This window comes from Pteropus vampyrus, unplaced genomic scaffold (assembly GCF_000151845.1).
Source record: "Pteropus vampyrus isolate Shadow unplaced genomic scaffold, Pvam_2.0 Scaffold331, whole genome shotgun sequence".
NCBI lineage: Eukaryota > Metazoa > Chordata > Mammalia > Chiroptera > Pteropodidae > Pteropus > Pteropus vampyrus.
The window spans coordinates 260577-282814 of record NW_011889112.1 but is presented as its reverse complement, the minus strand read 5'-3'; the positions used below and the strand labels follow the sequence as shown (position 1 = coordinate 282814).

Sequence of the window (22238 nt, the reverse complement as noted above, 5' to 3'; positions counted from 1 at the left end):
CAGTAAAAGAAATAAACCAATTAGCACCCTGGGAGCTTCCGGCCTATTGGCTCTCCACTGACCAACTAAGAGCACTGTAAAAACCAAATGTTTATAGATCCATATAGTATCCTCCTCTCATCCTTTCTGACACCACAGAGTAGGGTTGGTGAGCCAAGAGGTGTTTTCTAGGGGGATAACTAGAACCTTTAAAGCTTGGCATTTAGTAGATGCCCTTTGCAAAGGACACTTCTCACCATGTCCAAAGTAGCCAAACTCTACCATAAGCTTTTTATAATACTTTTTCCATCTCATTCTTAGGAGTTCTCCATTGCCTCTGAATGGAATTAGAGATATTGCTCACAAGGTTAGCTCTGCTGGTTACTTGCTGCCTTCTGTTTTAAGAACTCAGTCAGTCTCATTATAAGGCTTTCAATGACTTCCAGTTAAGATGGAGGAGCACTTAAATGTTGTCCTTACCCCCCTCCATGATCACATCAAAATTACAACTAAATTATAGAACAATTATCATTGAAAACCACCTAAGAACTAGCTGAACAGAAGTCCTATAACTAAGGCTATAAAGAAGAAGCCACAACAAGACTGGTAGGAGAAAGACACATGGAACATGCAGGTCTTACACCCCTGGCATGGCAATTTAGAATTAGGAGAGATATCTTAGCTGCAGAGGTCCCCCCCCCCAAAGAAGTGAAGAGTCACAGCCCAGATCAGGCTCCTTAGTCTGGGGCACCAGGGCTGGGAATAGGAGTTCCTATAACATCTGGCTGTGAAAACCGGGAGAATTTCATATGAGTGAGACAGAGGGTTGACGAAGTCCCAGCTATTCCTCTTGAGGGGTCCTCATACAGAATTTCTTGCTCACAAACTTGCTCTGGGCTCCAGCACATGAGCAGCAGCTCAAAAAGCACCAGAGACATACAGGGAGGAACTGAATTGACTGCCTTCCGGGTGAGGGCTGGTGGGGCAGGAGTCAGGACAACTATCTGTGGGGATGGAAGTGCTTTCCCCAACCAGTCAGCAGGCTCAGGCAGGCACCGAATCTGTGCTCTCCATTAACCTGGCTAACACCTTTCATACCACCTGGTGATTCCTTGAGAACCTGCCCCACCCAACTTGTGCGCCCAACCTAAGCCTCTTCCAGAAGCTTTTCCATAAAACGGCTTGCCTCAGCTCATGTTGCAAACTTTCTTAAAACCTTTCAAAGGCCCCACACAAACCCCAAACAAGCAGCAGCTAGCCTTAGAATGCTCTGTACCACTTGCTAAGCAGTTCCAAGCCCGGCACAAGCAGCGTCCAGTCTCAACTTACAAAGTAACTCCCATCAGGTGGCCCCAAGCCTGGCATAAGCTGCAGCCAGTCTTGGCCTGGGACGTAGCTTCAACTAAGCGACCACAAGCCCAGTACAAGTGGAAGCTGACCTCAGCTCACATTGTAGTGCCCACCAAAGGGTCTCAAGCCAAGGACTAGTGGCAACCAGCCTCGGTTTGCAGTGTAGCCTCTCCCAAGTGCTTCCAACCTAGCACAAGCAGCAACCAACTGAATATTACAATTTAGCCCCCACCAGGCAGCCCCAAACCTGGCATAAAAAAGCAGCTGAACTTGGCGTGCACCAGAGCCCCATCCAAGAGGCCCCAGAACCAACACACCCAGTGGCAGGCTTCAGATCACATCAGAGCCCCACCTAACGAGCTCCACAAATGACACACCTGAAGGGTGGGCTGAGCTGACACCAGAGCCCTGCTAATCAACTCCTGTTCTATGGGATCACCCTTGTACAACAGCTTGTCTGCTATAACCACAGTCAGCCCTCACAGCCAGTCAGCCTCAAGCTCAATCCAACCCATTGATGTGCCAATAGAAATTGAGGCCCGACTACAACAGGAGGGCACACACAATCCATACAGGGGGCACCCTTGAAGCACCCGGTTCAGGTGACAAGGGAGACTGTGATGCTGATCCTTATAGGACATCTACTACATAAGGCCACTCTGTCAAGACCAGGAGATATAGCAGATTTACCAAATACATAGAAACAAACACAAGGAGGTAGCCAAAATGAAGAGACAAAGAAACATGCCCCCAGGGGAAAACTCCAGAAAAAGAACTAAATGAAATGAAGGCAAGCAATCTACCAGATTCAGAGTTCAAAACACTGCTTATAAGGATTCTCAATAAACTTAGTGGAAGAATAGATGAACTCAGTGAGAATATCACCAGAGAAAACATAAAAAAAAACTGATCGGAACTGAAAAATACAGTAACAAAATGAAGAAGATACTAGAAGGAATAAACAACAGATCAGATAAAGCAAAAGAACAAAGCAACAATCTGAAAAAGGTAACAGAAAACACCTAATTGGAACAGCAAAAAGAAAAAAGAATTTTAAAAATGAGGATAGAGAGGGTGGCTCTATAGTGTAGTGGTTAGCACATCTGCTTTACATGCAGAAGGTCCTGGGTTCATGCCCCAGGTGGAGCCACGGACCATACCCCAGGGGTGCCAGGCCCCCTGGGTGCCCCAGGTCCTGGGTGCACTGGGCCCCCTGAATGTGCCTGGGGTGCCAGGTCCCGGTTGCACCAGGCCCTGGGTGTGTGCCACGAGCGCATGGGAGGAGACCCCCCACCTTCAGAGATCCAGTTCTTAAGGGGAGACAGCAACATCCATAGGTCAGGGTGGAAGTGTGTGGGGGTGGAATTAAAGAAGGGGAGAACAATGAGAATAGAGTATAGGACCTCTGGGAAACATCAAGCATACCAACATTTGTATCATAGAGTTACCAGAAGGAGAAGAGAGAGAGATAAAGATAAAAGGATTGAAACACTATTTGAAGAAATAATGACTGAATACTTTCTTAATGTGACAAAAGAAACAGACATATACAAGCCAATAAAGTGCAGGGAGTTCCAAACAAAATGAATCAAAAGAGGCCCACACTAAGACACATCATAATTAAAATGCCGAAGGTTAAAAACAAAGAGAGAATCTTAAAAGCAGCAAGAGAAAAAGAGTTAGTAATATACAAGGGAGCTCCCATAAGACTATATAAGCTGATAAATTTTATAAAGCTATATAAGTTTTCAACAGAAACTTTGCAGGTCTGAAGAAATTGACATGAAATATTCAAAGCAGTAAAATGCAAAGACATACAACCGAGATTATTCTGCCCAATAAGGTTATCATTTAGAATCAAAGGAAAGACAAAGTGTTTCCCAGGGGAAAAAAAAAAAGCTAGAGGCGTTTATCACCATTAAACCAGTATTATAAGAAATGTTAAAAGAACTTCTTTAGGAAGAAAACAAAAGATCAAAAATAAAACATTGGAAAGAAAAAAATTCTCCCTGACAAAGACAAACAGTAAAAGCAGTGGATCAACCAACTATAAAGATAATACAAATGTTAGAAGGCAAAAGTAGGCAGATCGCGTGTAATTACAACAATAAATTAGAGATTATACACAAACACACACGAAAAACGATTTAAAAATGATGACCAAAATATAAACATGGAAGTGGTGAGTAAATATCTAGTGATTTTAGAATGTGTTCGAACTTACTGACCATCAACTTAAAATACACTAGTAAAAATATAACTCGATATATATGAAGCACATGGTAACAACAAACCAAAAATCTAAAGCACATAAAAGAAATAAAGAGAAAGGAATCCAAACACAACACTATCGAAAGTCATCAACATACAAGAGAGAGAAAGTACAAGAGAATAAGAAGGAGTAGAGAAGAACTATAAAAACATTTGGAAAACAATGAATAAAATGGCAAAACTACATACTTATCAATAATTACTTGAAATGCAAATGGACTAAATGCTCCAAACAAAAGATACAGGGTGGCTCAATAGATTAAAAAAAAAAAAAAAAGACAAAGCCCATAGGTTGCTTACAGGATACCAAGCTCAGATCGAAAGATACACACAGGTGGAAAGTAAAAATATAGAAAAAGATATTTCATGCAAATAAAAATGAAAAGATAACTAGGTAGCAATATTTATATCAGACAAAATAGGCTTTAAAACAAAAAAACAAAGAAGGGCATTTCATAATGATAAAGGTATCAATTAAAAAAAAAGACATAACTCTTGTAAACATATATACACCCAGTGTAAAAGCACCTAAATATACAATGCAAATAGTGACAGACATAAATGGAGAGATTGACAGTAATACAGTAATGGTAGAAACTTTAACATCCCATCGACATCAATGAATAGATCAGACAGATAGAAAATCAACAAGAAACAGTGGCCTAAATGACACAGTAGATCAGATGGATTTAATTGATATTTTTAGAACATTTTACCCCAAAACAGCAGAATATGTATTTTTTTCAAGTGCACGTGGAATATTTTCCAGGAAAGACTACATATTAGTCCACAAAACAAGTCTTAATAAATTTAAGAAAACTGAAATCATTTCAAGCATCTTCTCTAATCGCAATGGTATGAAACAAGAAATCAATTATAAGAAGAAAACTGAAAAACGTGCAAACATATGGAAGCTAAATAATATGCTACTACACAATGAATAAGTTAACAAGATCAAAGAAGAAACCAGAAGATACCTTGATACAAAGGAAAGTAAAAACACGATGTCTCAAAATTTATGGGACATAGACAAAGAAGTTCTAAGAGGGGAAGTCATAACAATACAGGCCTACCTAAAGAAACAAGAAAATCTTCAAATAAACAATATAACCTTACACCTAAGGGAACTAGAAAAAGAAGAAGAAACAGAGCCCAAAAAGGAAGGACTAATAAAGATAAGAGAGGAAATAAATGAAATAGAGACTAAAAAAAAAAAAAAATTAGAAAAGATCAATTTAACCAAATACTGGTTCTTTGAAAAAATAAACAAAATTGATAAACCATTAGCCAGACTCCTCAAGAAAAAAAAAAAGAGGGTTCAAATAAACAAAATTAAAAAAAAGAGAGAGAAGTGAAAACTGGCACCAAAGAAATACAAAGGATTATAAGAAAACACTATGAACAATTATATGCCAATAAATTAGACAACCTAGAAGAAATAAATAATTTCCTAGAAACATACAATCTTCCAAGGCTGAATCAGGAAGAAACAGAACATCTGAACAGACCAATAACCACTAATGAAATAGAATTGGTAATCAAAAAACTCCCAACAGACAGAAGCCCTGGCCCAGATGGCTTCACAGGTGAATTTTATGAAATATTCAAAGAAGAATTAATACCTATCCCTCTCAAACTATTCCAAAGAAATTGAAGTGGAGGGAAGGCTCCCAAGCTTATTTTATGAGGCCAGCATTACCCTGATACCAAAAACCATACAGAGCTACTATAAAAAAATTATAGGCCAATATTCCTGATGAACATAGATGCAAAAATCCTCAACAAAATATTAACAAACCAAATTTGGTAATACATTTAAAAAGTCATATGCCATGATCAAGTTGGATTTATTCCTGGAATGCAAGTTTAGTTCAATAGCCATAAGTCAATTAACATGATACATAAAACAAAATGAAGGGAAAAAACTATATGATCATCTCAATAGATGCAGAAAAAGCATTTGACAAAATTCAACATCTATTTATGATAAACACTGTCAGTAAAGTGGGGAAAGAGGGATATACCTCAACATAATAAAAGCCATAAATGACAAAACCACAGCCAACATCATGCTCAAAGGTGAAAAGCTGAAAACGTTTTCTTTAAGATCAGGAAGAAGACAAGAATGTCTACTTTCACAACTCTATTCAACATAGTATTGGAAGTCCTAGCCACAGCAATCAGACAAGAAAAATAAGCAAAAGGTACCCAAATTGGAAAGGAAGAAGTAAAACTGTCATTATTTGCAGATCCCATGATACTATGTAGAGAGAACTGTAATTACTTCATCAGAAAACTGTTAGAACTAATAAATGAATTCATTAAAGTAGCAGGATACAAAAGTAATATTCAGAAATTGATTGCATTTTTATACCCTAATAACAAACTATTGGAAAGAAATTTTTAAGAAACAATCCCATTTACAACTGCATCAAAACGAATAAAATACCCAGGAATAAATTTAACCAAGTTGGTAAAACACCTGTATTTGGAAAACTATAAGACAGAAGAAAGAATTTGAAGAAGTACAAATAAATGGAAAGATATTTCATGCAAATGGAGAGAAAAAATTAATATAATCAAAATTTCCATACTACTTAAAGCAAACTACAGATTCAACACAATCTCTATCAAAAGATCAATGGCATTTTTCACAGAAGTAGAACAAATAATCCTAAAATTTATACGGAACCACAAAAGACCCTAAATAGCCAAAGCAATCTTGAGAAAGAAGAACAAAGTTGGAGATATCACACTACCTGATAGCAAACTATACTACAAGCCTACAGTAATCAAAACAACATAGCATTGACATGTAAAAACGGACATAGATCAATGGAACAGAATAGAGAGCCCAGAAATAAACCCATACCTATATGGTCAATTAATCTATGACAAAGGAGACAAAAATATACAATGTGGTTAAGACGGTCTCTTCGATAAGTAGTGTTGGAAAAACTGGACAGATACATGCAAAAAAATGAAACTGGACCACCTTCTTATACCACATACATGAATAAACTCAAAATGATTTAGACTTAAATGTAAGACCCAAAATCATAAAACTCCTAGATGAAACCATATGCAATATACTCTTTGATATTACCCTTAGTAATATACTTTTTTTGATTTGACTCTTCAAGCAAGGGAAACAAAAGCAATACTAAACAAGTGGGACTACATAAAACTAAAAAATTTTTGCAAAACAAAGGAAAGCATCAACAAAATGAAAAGGCAACCTACTGAATGGGAGAAGATATTAGCCAATGATACATCTGTCAAGGGTTAATATCCAAAATATATATGAAATATACAGTTTAACACCAAAAATAATAATAATAATATAATTTAAAAATGGCCAGAGGACCTGAATAGATATTTCTCCAAAGAGGACATACATATGGCTAATAGACATCACTAATCATCAGGGACTACAAATCAACATTGTTAATCATCAGGGACTACAACACTAATCATCAGGGACTACAGATTGAAACCACAATGAAATATCACCTCACACCTGTCAGAATGAGTATCATCAATAGATCAACAAACAAGTGTTGGTGATGATGTGGAGAAAAGGGAATCTTGTGCACTGTTGGAATTGTAAATTGGTGTAGTCCCTATGAAAAACAGCATGGAGTTTCCTCAGAAAATTAAAAAATAGAACTTCATACAACCCAGCAATTCTATTTCTGGGTATTTATCCAAAGACATCCAAAATATTATTTCAGAAAGATATACATACTGTGTTCGTTGCAGCATTGTTTACAATAGCCAAGATATGGAGGCTTCCTAGGTGTTCATCGATAGACGAATGGATAAAGAAAATGTGGTACATATATACAATGGAATATTACTTCGCCATAAAAATGAATGAAATCTTGCCATTTGCAACAACATGAATGGACCTAGAAGATATTATGCTAAGTGAAATAAGTCAGACAGAAAAAGACAAATGCTGCATGGTTTCACCAACATGTGGAATCTAAAAATCAAAATTAAATGAACAAACAAAACAGAAACAAACTTATAGATACAGAGAACATATTGATAATTGCCAGATGGGAGAGGGGTTGGAGGTGAAAAAGGTGAAAAGATTAAAAAGTACAAATTGCCAAGTATAAAAACTGTCACAAGGATGTAAAGCACAACATGGGGAATATTGTCGATAATATTGTAATATGTATGGTGTCAGATGGATACTTGACTTATTGGAATGATCATTTCATAAGCTACATGAATGTCTAACTGCTACGTTGTACACCTGAAACTAACTGAATACGTATGTCAACTGTAATTGAAAATTTTTTTTAATTTAGAAAAAGGCTCTCAATGATCACATCTTTTCTTTGCCTGCTTTCTTCTTGCCCACAGACTTCTAGATATTTTGCCTAAATCTTTTTTTATACTATGATGAACCCCCTGATATCTGGCTATTTACTTGGACACTGGACTTTCCTCTGCAGATCCTTCTTATTTAGTTCTGCTGTCTGACCTTCCACCCAGTCAGAAACCATGCAGGTGGCTTACCTGAGCCTGCCTCCAAGCCTCTGTGCTCTGATCCCTGGTACCGTCCCAAGTTGTCTGACCTGGTTTCTGTTTGCTGTCTCTTGAGCTCTGGTTGGAAGTTCACTTGGCTCCTGAACTTGTTCTCACAGAAGTATGTGCATTGCTTGGGGTGATGTCCACAGATGGAGGCGCAGCTGATGCAGTCCCTCAGGAGCTGGTCATAGTACCTGCCTTGTTCCTTGCAGTAATTGAGTGACTCTGAAGACAAAAATGAGTGATGCTACTAGGTGATAGAGACCTATAGGAGCTGTGGGTTTGGCCTCAAAAGGTATCAAAGTTTTTAAAAAATTACAATCTAATTCCCCAAAAACAATTCTGAGATAATCCAATATGTAAATGTAAGGTTATACATTGTCCTCCAAGTACTGTTTTAGCTGCATCACATACATTTTGACATGTAGTACTTTTTTCCTATATCTAATCTAAAATGTTTTACTTTTTATCATTATTTCTTCTTTGACTTATAGATTATTTAAAAGTGCATTCTTCGGTTTCTTACACTTGTAAGGATTTTCTAGTTATCTTTTAAAGTTGATATCTAGGTGATTATATTGTTACTAAAGTTCTTTATTTGCATTTTCCAGGCTCATAAAGAAGAAAGATATTTTATGTCAACATAAGGATTAGAGGGGGAAGCCAGAATCCACCTTGGCAAGTTGAGGGAGGAAGCTATAATGAAGGTGAGAAAGCTCAAAATATTAGTGTTTCTTCTGTCTTAATAATAAATAAGATTTATAAGAGTTTAAACAGGTATAACAGCCAAGAAGTAGAAGTCAAGCAAAATAAAGCCTAATCACACTTGCCTTAAGATAGCAAATTTGAGTGCATAACAAAAATCTACATTTTCACAGGGCAACTTTCCTTTGTCTTTAAAATAAGATTCTATGTATATGAAAATGTGACTCACACATGGGATTCTAAGAGCACATTGCAGAGGCAGTGTAAGACGGAGGTTAACACAGGCTTTAAAGCCAAATGGGTTGAAGCATCCCTAGCTCTACAACTTTCAGGTTATGGAGTCTTAACTTTTCTGTACCTCAGTTTCTTCATTTCCAAGACAGGGATAATATTTATTTTTTAGGGTTGCTATGAGGATTTGAAGTTCCCAGCACAGTGCCTGACACATAATAAATAAATGCTCAGTTAATGGAAGGTTTAAGTAGGATATTCATTTGTGCCTCTTTGCGGCACAAGCACACCAACTATTATGTCCTTGACAGAGTAAGGTAAGAGACCAGAAAGATGGTGGAATGAGGACCTCAGTTAAGACTCAGATAGCCCTTATGGGACCAGTGACCTCCCCCTGCCCTGGCCCTGCCCCAGCTCTGGAGTTCTGCTGAGCCCCAGGAGCACGGGACCACTGAACCGTCACTCATGAAGCAGAGTTAACCTGATGGCAGTGGTGTTCCTGGGATTTTCTGTGAGCTCCTCTCCTCTTAAGGAATCACAGTGTGGCTGTTGCAGCTGATTCCTGAGCACCCCAGACCACAAACCATCACTGCTTGACCTCACAAACCTTTCCTCTGGCCTTGATCTTTCCTATTGTTTTTCCCAAGTTCATGCCTTTGACCACACTGGTCCCTCTTCCGGGAATGCCCTTCTCCCTCATCTGACTGCCACATCTACAAACTCTTAATCATCCATCTCGGGGGGCACTTCCTCCAAGAACACTTCCCTGCTCCTCAACCCATCAGCTTGAGGTGATCTCTCCCAACTGTGGCGTTTTATGGTACTTTACCTTTATACTTTGAAATTTTGTCATTTCTCCCATTAGTTAACCCCCTTAAAGGTCATATGAGATTCCTGTTTTCAAGGAGCTAGAGAGTTCCATGAATAGTTACAGAATGACACAATGAATGTTCTACTTCATTAATTAATAGTGGTTCAGAATCATGGTTTTGGAGTCAGAGAGTTCTTCCTAAGTTTTCCACTATTATTCTGTGTGATCTTGGGCAAGTCGCTCAGCTTCTCTGAGCAACACTCAGTCAGTATTTATAAAGCACTTACTATGTGTCAGGCACAGGGCTAAGCTCAAGTAAGGAAAGGAACTCAGTCAGGTGATTGAAACAGACATGAAATGAATACACATGAAAGAACATAATACAAATTATGATAGTTTCATTAGGGACAAGACAAGTTATGAAAAAGAACAGCAAGCAAAATGTATTTTTCAAGATAATCAGAGAAAATTGGATATGGCCTGAGTACAGACAATGTTAAGAGATTATTGATGGGGGTGATAAAATATTGAGGTTATATTTTAAAGGCCCTTATGTGTTAGGGATTCATAATCTAGTATTTACAGGTAAAATAATATGAGTGCTTGGATTTGCTTTAAAGCACACAAGCAAAAAATTGGTTTGGAATAAAAAGCCAAGAATTTTAAAACCAATGGTGGGTAGACAAGGGTTTATGCTATTTTCTTTATGTTTGATCATTTATATGATAAAAAGTTTCAAAAGAAAGTAAGAACAGAGGACAAAAGAAGGCCTAATTTCTATGGGGCAATCAGAGAAGACCTCAGACATTTGGACTGAGGCCTTAAGATTGGGTGGGAGGGAGCCAAGGGAAAAAGAATGAGAAAGTGCTTTCCATGCAGAGAGTACAACATATGCAAAGGCCCTGAGGCAATAAAGAACACAACATGTTCAAGAAAGTGCAAGGAGGCCTGTATGGCCAGAGCAGAAAGATCAAGGGGTAAAGGGGTGTGTCACATCGTACATCTCTTTCCACCACTTCCTCCTCAGGCAACAAAATGCAGTGGGGCCAGAGGGACCTCTGGGAGGAAAGGAGTGGGTGATTCAGCTACCCCTGGGCTCAGGCCCCAGAACTCACTGCAGAAGGCTACACAGGTACGTGGAATCTGATGGCTGCAGATAGATTTGCAGGGGAGGCAGATGTTCAGCACGGGATCCCAATATTGCTCTTCGGAACATGTCTCCATGGTCACCCCCGTGTGCAGGTCCTGTGGAGCTGAGAGGCAGGGAACATGAGGGAAACTGGCATCCCACTAGAGGTTGAAACCCAGGTGGCCTCTCCTGTTCACATTCCCACTCCTTATCTCAGTGTGCAGAGGGGGAACAAAACAACACTGACTTCCAACCACAACTGTAGTCACTGAGTGACCTGGGGCAGCCACTTCACCTCCATGAACCTAGTTTCCTCATCTGTGAAAATGTCTTTCTGAGGCCTCCTCCTTTGCATTGGCTGTGCCCTGCTTGGCGCTGTTCTCTGCCTTTTTAAACGTACTACAGGATCTTTGCACATGCTATTCCCTTTACATAAAATGTCTTTAGCCCTCTTTGGTTTGGTTGTTTCCTCCTCCTCCTTTAGATCTCTGTTTCCGCTACCTTTCCTCAGAGAAATCTTTCTGACTCTCTCCACCAAGACAAAAAGACACTTTTTCTTCTGTACCCCGATATGCCCTTTAGTTGTCACTTTACCTTTATGATTGTGGTTATTTAATATTATCTTTTCTATTAACTGTGAACATCATGAAGGCAAGGGCTCTGTCTAATTTTTTTGTTTGTTGCTGGGTCCTGAGAACCTAGATAGTGCCTAGGACACAGTAGGTGTTCTTTAGATGAGTGAATAAAAAAAAAAGCAGACCTAGTTAGTGCCTAGCATATAGCAAGCACTCAATAAATGGTAATTTCCTTCCATTTTTTCGTTTTTTACTGACGTATGAGATACAAACAATATCATGTGTAATGTACAGAGAAATTAAGTGTACAGCTTGATGAATTTTTCCATATTTATATAGAGGTCTCCCTTTATCTGCGGGGGACACATTCCAAGGGATGCCTGAAACTGCAGAGAGTACTGGACCCTGTAGATACCTATCCATGCATACCTATGATAAAGTTTAATTTACAAATTAGGTACAGTAAGAGATTAACAACAATAACTAATAATAAATAGAACAATTACAATAATACACCATAATAAAAGTTATATAAATATGACCTCTCTCTCTTTCTCTCTCTCTCCCCCCGCACCCGTCTCAAAATATCTTATTGTACTTTACTCACCTTTTCACTTAAAGCATGCACTTTACAGCTTCTCTTTGGCATATACAAATCACCAGCATCAACCTTATGCTTTGCAGCCATTATTAAGTAAAATAAGGCTTGCCTGAATATAAGCACGGAGACACTGAAACGGTTGCTCTGATAACTGAGATGGCTACTAAGAGACAAGTGGTCAGGGGGGTTATACAATGTGGAGTCGATGGACAAAGGGATGATTCACGTCCCAGTAGGATGGAAAGGAATGGCGTGAGATTTCATCATGCTACTCAGAACAGTGCACAATTTAAAACTTATGTATTGTTTACTTCTGGAATTTTCTATTTAATATTTTCAGATCATGGTTGATGGGGGGGTGGTTGAAACTTGAGAAAGTGAAATTGCATATAAGAAGGGACTACTGTACTCTGTGTTACTACAACCCACATCAAGGTATGGAACATTTCTTGTACCCTGAAGACTCCCTTGGGCCCTCTCCCATGCAATACCCACTCCCAGAGGTAACTTCTATTTTGAACTTTATCACCAGAGGTTGTTAATATTGCCCATTCTTGAAATTTTGTGTCTGGTTTCCCTGGCTCCATGAGATTCTTCCCTGTTGAGAGTCTGTCAACGGTTCTATATTGGTGAGTTTTCCATTGTATGAATGCATCACCTTTTCCATAATTTTCCATCTGATTTCATGACATTTGCTTCCCCAACCATTTCTCTCTTTAAACATTCTGTAAGGCAAGGATCTCCAACCCCCAGCCTGTGGACCAGTACCGGTCTGTGGCCTGTTAGGAACCAGACCGCACAGCAAAAGTTGAGTGGCAGGCAAACAAGCAAAGCTTCATTGGTATTTGCAGCTGCTTCCCAGTGCTAGCATCACTGCCTCAGCTCTGCTTCAGATCATTAGGCACTAGATTCTCATAGGAGCACTGGTCACTGGTGCCAAAAATGTTGGGGACTGCTGTTGTAAGGCATTCATTTATTCTTTAATGAAATTAAGCTGAGAAAAGACCAGTGGCTCCCTGTTTATCATGGCAGTGTAAACACATGGGTTTATCTTCCTTCCTTCTTGAAACCTTACTAAGAAGACAGGAAAAAATATTTGTCCCTAAAGATAAGAGAATGAAAGAAGTTACTACAACCGAGAACAGATGTCAGCCACATTTTGGAGACAGAAGGCAGATGGACTTCAGTTTAAGATCTTTCTACTTTGATGCCCATAGGGGGAAGGAAGCTGATTTGAACCGCAAAACCCCAGGAAGCTGGAGGCACCACATATCTCTGACAGTGGAGGGTGTGAGGACAAAGCAACGAAAAAAGAAATGGTTGAGTATTTATATAAGGGGGCTTAACTCCAGCTATATTCTCATTCCCTAGCAGATGATGGTCCCTTGCCCACCCAGGCAGAAGATTAGGGGTCTCCTCAGACACGGCTGAGGATAGCAATAAGGTTCACTCTTCCTCCAGCCACTACCTAAAGAATGCTGTGGCCAGGATTTTAAAAATGTCTCCTTTCCTATCCTGCAACTGGCAGGAAATTAGCAGATTCTGCTATGGGAAAACTGACACAAGGAAAAGACCTGGAGGCAATGACTGGGAGATTTTCTCAAGAAAATGACCAAGTCGCTACCTGACCACCAGAGAGCAAATCTTCTACATTAACAACCCTATCTATTTACCCAGAACTTTCAATAAGTTGTTAGTGCCTCAGTTTGGATTGTGGACCAACAACCAAGGGTCACCTGATATTGAAGCACCACCTCTACATGAAAAACAACTCAAAGAAAGCAGAAGAAACTTGCTGGCAGTTAATAGAAATAATGCAGGGAACAAAAGAAAATTAAAAAGGCAAAAATGGCAACAAATGATATCCTCAGAAAGGTAAGAGAATTTTTACATTCACAAAAAAATAATGGTAACTATTTTAAAAGAAGAATATGTATAAAACAAATAAGAATTACTAGAAATTAAAAATATAATACTCAGAATAAAAACATCAATAGAAGAGTTCAAAGAAGTAATTGAAGAAAGTTTCCAGAAAATAGGGAGAGAAAGGAAATGAAAATTATGGAATCATTTTAGGAAGTCCAAAGGTTGACTAATGGGAATTCTGAGAAAACAGATTTGAAGGACATTAGCTTCCATATTCAAAGAGCTGATCAGGTGTCTGGCACAAACCAAGACCCATCATGAAATTTGGGAGCACCAGAGATTAAGAGCAGATTCTAAAACCTTCCTGATAACAAGCAGGTTACTCACAGTGCTTTGTTAATTGGAAAGTCAGTAGACATCTCAAATCAAAACTGGAATGCAGGGAAAACGATATCAGGGAAAATGAAAGGGTAGAAAGCTCCAGTAATCTGCCCCTTCACGTACTGAGTTGGTAGCAACTCAGTAACTATTTTTGAACTCTGCAGTTGTCCAGGGGAGAGCTTGTTGAAGAGACTGGTAAATTTTGGTGCATTTCAGCCTATTTCATGGTGATTGCTACCACTCCCCAGTCCCCAGCCCATGTAGGCAGAAGTGTGACAAGTTGCTCATGTTCCTGGTACAACTTGCTGCAACCCAGATGGTCAATAACAACCTCCAAATATTGGGATTGTGGGTTCCGATTGCCAATTGCCACTTTTGATCACCAAAGATCCAGCCATTGTTTCAACCCCCAAAGACTGATGTGGCATCCAGGGGATTTAAAGAGGCAATATTCTCCCCCCCGACCCCCCGACACACACACACTTTTTGGGAGCCAGATATTTAAGAAATTTTTGTCAGATCACTAGCTGACTGCAGAGATAAAGGAACAGAAACTTCAGGGTGACACAAAAGGAATACATATTTTATAAAATAGTTTGGAAGAGTCACAAATGGACTCCAACCATTTAGCAGTTCCTAAGGAGTGAGAGCACTAGATTTCCAGAGTGACTACAACATAATACAAAAAATGTCCAGTTCCCAAAAAGCTGACAAAATATACAAAGAAGCTGGAAAACATGGCACATTTACAGGTAAAATAATTTGACAGAAACCATCTCTGAGTAAGTCTAGACATTAGAAATATTAGTCAAAGATATTAAGTCACTGTCTTAAACATATTCAATGAGCTAAAGGAAACCATGGGCAAAGAACTTAAGGAAATCAAGAAAATAATGTACCAAAAAAAAAAATGAGAATGTGAATACAGAAATAGAAATTGCATAAAAGGAACCAAAATTTGGAAGTAACCAATGTTTCCTTCAGCAGATGAAGATAAGACAATTAAAATTATTTTGCCTGAGAAGCAGAAATAAAAAAAAATGAGGAAAACAAACAGAACTTGAGGGACTTGTGCAACCCCATCAAACATACCATCATATGCTTACAAGAATTCCAGAAGGGGAAGAGAGAGCAAAAGGGGCAAAAAAATTAAGAAATAAAGGCTAAAAACTTCCCAAATCTTAGGAAAGTCATGAATATACAATTTTAAGTATCTCAATGAACTTCAAGCAGGGTAAACTCAAAGAGACCCACACTGAGACATATCATAATAAACTTAAAATTCAAAGAGAAAGATAGAATGTGAAAGCAGCAAGTTGTCACATACAGGTTATCCTCAATAATATAAACAGTTGTTTTCTCATCAAAAACCATGGATGACCAGAAGCAATGGAATGATATATTTAAAGTCTTAAAAGAAAAAAAAATAAACTGTCAACCAAGAATTGTATATCCTGAAAAACTAGTTTTCAAAAAATGGAGAAATTAAGACATTCTAGATAACCAAAAGCTGAGGGAGTTCATTACCAGTATACCTTCCCCACAAGAAATGCTAAAGAAATGCTGAAATAAAAGTGCACTAGACAATAACTTGGAGCCATAAGAAAAAATAAAGAACACTAGTAAAGGTAACTACAAAGATAAATATAAAAGCCAATATTATTGTACTTTTTGTGTTGTTTGTAACAGCTCTTTTTTCCTATATGAATTAATGGGTCAATGTATAAAACAATGATTATAAACCTATGCTACTGGACATAAAATGTATAAAAAGGTAAGATGTGACAATAACAATATAAATGGGAAGGAACAGAGATACAGGAAGAGAGTGTTTCTATACCATTCAAACTTAGTATTACTCAAACTAAGTTGTCACAAATTTAAGACGTTAATTATAATACCAAAGGTAACCACTAAGAAATTTTTAGAAAATACAGAAAAGGCAAGAAAAGGGGAATTGAAATGGTACAGTACAAGTAAGCAACTAAATGAAAGAAATTGTAGCAATGGGGGAATTGAGGAACATAAATACATATAAGACATACAGAAAACAAATAGATAAATGGCAGAAGTAAATCCTTTATAAATAATCACATTATATATGCACTAAACTCCCCTATTAAAAGGCAGAGATTGGCAGATTGGATTAAAAAAGAAAACAATACTCATCTATATAATGTCTAAAAGAGACTTATTTTAGATAATAGGACACAAAGAAGTTGAAAATAAAATAATGGACAAATATATTCCATGTAAATAATAAACAAAAGAGAGCTGAAGTGTCTATATATTGTCCTTCAAAATATATTTTAAATCAAAAGAGGTTATGAGAGACAAAGGACAACATATATTGATAAAACATTTGTTATAATAAGATGTAACAATTATAAATTCAAAGAGAAAGATAGAATGTGAAAGCAGCAAGTTGTCACATACAGGTTATCCTCAATAATATAAACAGTTGTTTTCTCATCAAAAACCATGGATGCCCAGAAGCAATGGAATGATATATTTAAAGTCTTAAAAGAAAAAAAATAAACTGTCAACCAAGAATTGTATATCCTGAAAAACTAGTTTTCAAAAAATGGAGAAATTAAGACATTCTAGATAACCAAAAGCTGAGGGAGTTCATTACCAGTATACCTTCCCCACAAGAAATGCTAAAGAAATGCTGAAATAAAAGTGCACTAGACAATAACTTGGAGCCATAAGAAAAAATAAAGAACACTAGTAAAGGTAACTACAAAGATAAATATAAAAGCCAATATTATTGTACTTTTTGTGTTGTTTGTAACAGCTCTTTTTTCCTATATGAATTAATGGGTCAATGTATAAAACAATGATTATAAACCTATGCTACTGGACGTAAAATGTATAAAAAGGTAAGATGTGACAATAACAATATAAATGGGAAGGAACAGAGATACAGGAAGAGAGTGTTTCTATACCATTCAAACTTAGTATTACTCAAACTAAGTTGTCACAAAGTTAAGACGTTAATTATAATACCAAAGGTAACCACTAAGAAATTTTTAGAAAATACAGAAAAGGCAAGAAAAGGGGAATTGAAATGGTACAGTACAAGTAAGCAACTAAATGAAAGAAATTGTAGCAATGGGGGAATTGAGGAACATAAATACATATAAGACATACAGAAAACAAATAGATAAATGGCAGAAGTAAATCCTTTATAAATAATCACATTATATATGCACTAAACTCCCCTATTAAAAGGCAGAGATTGGCAGATTGGATTAAAAAAGAAAACAATACTCATCTATATAATGTCTAAAAGAGACTTATTTTAGATAATAGGACACAAAGAAGTTGAAAATAAAATAATGGACAAATATATTCCATGTAAATAATAAACAAAAGAGAGCTGAAGTGTCTATATATTGTCCTTCAAAATATATTTTAAATCAAAAGAGGTTATGAGAGACAAAGGACAACATATATTGATAAAACATTTGTTATAATAAGATGTAACAATTATAAATATATATGCACATAACAACAGAGCCCCAAAATACATAAAATAAAAATGACAACATTGAAGGGAAAAATAAAATAATATTTGAATATTTCAATTCCCCACTTTCAGTAATAAATAGCAGAATCAGACAAAAAGTCAATAAGAAAAGAAGGAACTTGACCAACATTGTAAACCAATTACACATACAGAACACTACACTCAACAACAGCAGAATATACATTCTTCTCAAGTGTACACAAAACATTCTCTAGGTTAGATAATATATTAGGTCACAAAACAAGTTTTAATAGGTTTTAAAAGTTTGAAGCCATTCAAAGTATCTTTTCAGATTAAAATGGAATGGAACGAAAAGTCAGTAACAGAAGGAAAACTGGAAAATTCATAAATATGTGGAAACTAAACAACACACTCTTAAACATTTAATGAGTCAAAGAAGAAATCACAAAGAAAATTAGAAAATATTTTGAGATAAATTAAAATGAAAATACAACATACCGAAATTTATGGGATAAAGGGAAACTAATGCTAAGAGGGACATTTGTAGCTGTAAATGCATACACTAAAAAAGAAATTCTCAAGTTGTAACCTAAGTACTTGTACACCATGAGGAACTAGAAAAAGAAAAGAGCAAACTAAACCTGAAGCTAGCATAAGGAAAGAAATAATAAATATTAGAGCAGATGTAAATGAAATACAGAATAAAAAAACTATAAGAAAAATCAACAAAATCAAAAGTTGGTTCTTTAAATAATTTAACAAAATTGACAAACCTTTATCCAGATTGACTAAGAAAAAGAGAGGAGACTCAAATTACTAAAATCAGTAATGAAAGTGTGGGACCATTTTATAGATTATAAGTACTATGAATAATTGTACACCAAAAAAATGGATAATCTAGATAAATGGACAAATTCTTAGAAATCTACAATCTACAAAAACTTACACATGAAAAAAGAATATCTGCTAGAGCTATAACAAGTAAGGAGATTGAATCAGTCATCAGAAACTTCCTAATGAAAAGCCCAGGATGGCTTCACTGATGAATTCTGCCAAACATTTAAGGAAGAATTAACAAAAAATTGAAGAGGAGAGAACACTTTCTAACTCATTCTATGAGGTCAACATTATACTGATACCAAAGCCTAGTAAAATATCATAAGAAAAAATCACAGACCAATATGCCTTATGAATATAGATATAAAGATCCTCAACAAAATATTAGCAAATTAAATCCAACAGCGTAATAAAAGGGTTATATACCATAACCAAGTGGAGTTTATTCCCAGAATTGAAATGCTGGTTCAAAACACAAAAATTAATTAGTGTATACACTACATTAAAAGAATGAATTAAAAACTATATGATTATCTCAATTGATGCAGAAAAAGATTTGACAAAATTCACCACCTTTTCATGATAAAAATATTCAGTAAAGTAGAAATGAAGAGAACTTCCTCAATGTGGTAAAAGCCATATGTGAAAAACCCACAGTTGACATCATAGTCAATGGTGAAAGACCGATAGCTTCTCCTCTAAGAGCAGCAACAAGACAAGAATGCCTGCTTTTACTACTAGGTAGAGCAATTAAGCAAGAAAAAGAAATAAAGTTATCCAAATTGGAAAGGAGAAGACAAAATGAACAGAATATCTCTATTCAGAACAAACATGATCTTATATGTAAAATCTCTAAAAATTACACATGTGCGCACACACACAAACTGTTAGAATTAATAAAAGAATTCAGCAAAGTTGAAGGACACAAAATCAACACACAAAAATCAGTTGCATTTACTCGTGTATTTGCAATGAACAATCCTAAAAGGAAATTAAGAAAACAATTCCATTTACAAAAACATAAAAAAGAATAAAATATTTGTATATAAATTTAACCGAAGTGATGGAAGAAGTATATCCTGAGAACTACAAAACCTTGCTGAAATTAGAGAAGACATAAATAAAATACATCCCATGTTCATGGATTGGAAGACTTAATATTTTTAAGATGTCAATACTACCCAAAGTGATCTACAGAATCAATACAATCCCTAACAAAATCCCAATGACTAAAAAATCATATGGATTGCAAGCCAAAAACATCTTCAAATAACAAAGTTTGTGGACTTATACTTCCTGATTTCAAAACTTACTACAAAGCTAAAGTAAATAGTATGATACTGGAATACAGGTAGACACACAGAGCAGTGGAATAGAATAGAACCCAGAAATAAACTCCTGAATATATGGTCAATTGATTTTCAGCAGAAGTGCCAAAACATTTCAACAGGGAAAGGACAGTCTTTTCAATAAATAGTACTGAGAAAATAAGATATCCATATGCAAAAGAATGAAGTTGGACCTTACAACATATATAAAAATTACCTTAAAATGCATGAAAGATCTAAACTTAGGGGTTAAAACTATAAAACTTTTAGATGAAAGCAGGAGAAAATCTTCATGCATTGAATTTTGCAATGACACTTTGGATATGACACTAAATACACTGGATTTCATTAAAATAAAAATCTCATGTGCATCAAAGGATACTATCAAGAGAGTAAAAAGACAACTCACAGAAATTGGAGCAAATATTTGCAAAATCGTATCTCTGTTAATGGATTAATATTCAGAATATACAAAGAACTCTTAAAACTCAATGATTAAAAAAAAAAAACAGCTCAAGTCAAAACTGCATAAAAGACTTGAATCAACATTCCTCCAAAGAAGATATACAAATGGCCAATAAACATACAAAAAATGCTCAAAATCACTAGTCATTAGAAAAATTCAAATCAAAACCACAATAAGATACCACATCATACCCATTAGGATGACTATTTTAAAAAAAATGGAAAATAATAAGTATTGGAGGAATTGGAACCCTCATGTACTGATCATAGGAATGTGAAATGGTACAGCTACTATAGAAAACAATTTGGCAGTTCCTCAAAATGTTAAACACAGAACTACCATATGACCCAGTAATTTCACTACTAGGTATATATGCAAAAGAACTGAAAGCAGTGATTCAAACAGATACTTGTACACCAACATTCATAGCAGCATTATTCACAATAGCTGAAAGGTGGAAAACCCAAGTGTTCTCAACAAATCAAAGAATAAATAAAATGTGATATATATGTAACATATAATGTATATATATATATATGAATATTATTCTGTTTTTAAAATGAGTGAAGTACTGATACATGCTGCAACATGGATGAACCTTGAAGACATTATGCTAAGTGAAATAAGCCAGATACAAAGGGACAAATATTATATAATTCTACTTATATGAGGTAACTAGAATAGTCAAATTCATAGAGTTGGAAAGTAAATTAGAGGTTACCAGGAGCTAGGGGAGAAAGATACTGAGAATTATTGTTTACAGGGCATAGAATTTCTGTTTGGAATGCTAAAAAGTCTTGGGTATAGATAGTAGTGATGGTAGCACAACATAGACCATGTACTTAATATCACTGAATTGTACACTTAAAAATTACTAAAATGGTAATTTTTTATATATTACCACACAAAATAGAAAAACAAAAAGAAGAACGTTGAAGAATGCTTCAAACTTATGATAGAAAATTCTTTTCAGTCTAGAACAGCACATATTATCAATCAAGCGTGGGGTCAAATAAAGACATTGAGACAAGATCTCAAAAATGTTATCTTTCATCCACGCATCATTTCTCGTTAAGCTACAGAAGGATATGCTCCATTGAATCTAGAGAATAAACCAAAAAATGAGAAGAGGGGAGAAAAATAGGATCCATCTTGGCAAAGAGGTAAAGGTAGAAAATTTCAGAATTATGGTGCAGGAAGTCTCTGGGGACAAACACTTGTAGGCTAGAAGGAATCCCATCCCAGCTAAAATGAGAGAAAAGAGGAGGAATGTTTGCAATGAAAACATGGGAATAATTGATAACTGATTATGTTCAATGAATTGACAGACTGGATCTGTCAAACAGCTAAGAATAAACTACTGATTCATGCAGTTGATAACTGAGGAGTTATGAACTCCTGGGAAATCACATTACATGTATGACTCAGCTTTGAAGAAAATTTACATCGTCATATATATGTGAACAACTCTCAATGAATAACTCAGGGACTTTGAATTATGTCTACTATAGAATAATTTTATTCGCTCATGTGAGGGCAGACAGCACTAGACAATTGTCAATGAACAAAGACAACAACAGGACTTCCAAGAGAGAGGAGGGAGAAAGGGAGGACATACTGCAGAAGTTTTTACATTTGGGGACAAACTGATTAAATAGCAGCAAAGAGAG

General features: G+C 36.2%; 1 protein-coding gene across 1 annotated transcript in view; it reads right to left on the bottom strand.

Annotated features, from left to right (window-relative positions):
• Positions 1 to 22238, bottom strand: part of TNFRSF13B (TNF receptor superfamily member 13B) — a 47848-nt gene that overhangs the window by 8342 nt on the left and 17268 nt on the right. Inside the window, exons 2-3 of the mRNA XM_011378119.2 lie at positions 11008 to 11145; positions 8134 to 8370 (exon numbers count right to left, since the gene is read on the bottom strand). Of these exons, the coding sequence (XP_011376421.1) occupies positions 8134 to 8370; positions 11008 to 11116 (346 nt within the window). The 5' untranslated portion in view covers positions 11117 to 11145. The remainder of the gene's footprint in view (positions 1 to 8133; positions 8371 to 11007; positions 11146 to 22238) is intronic.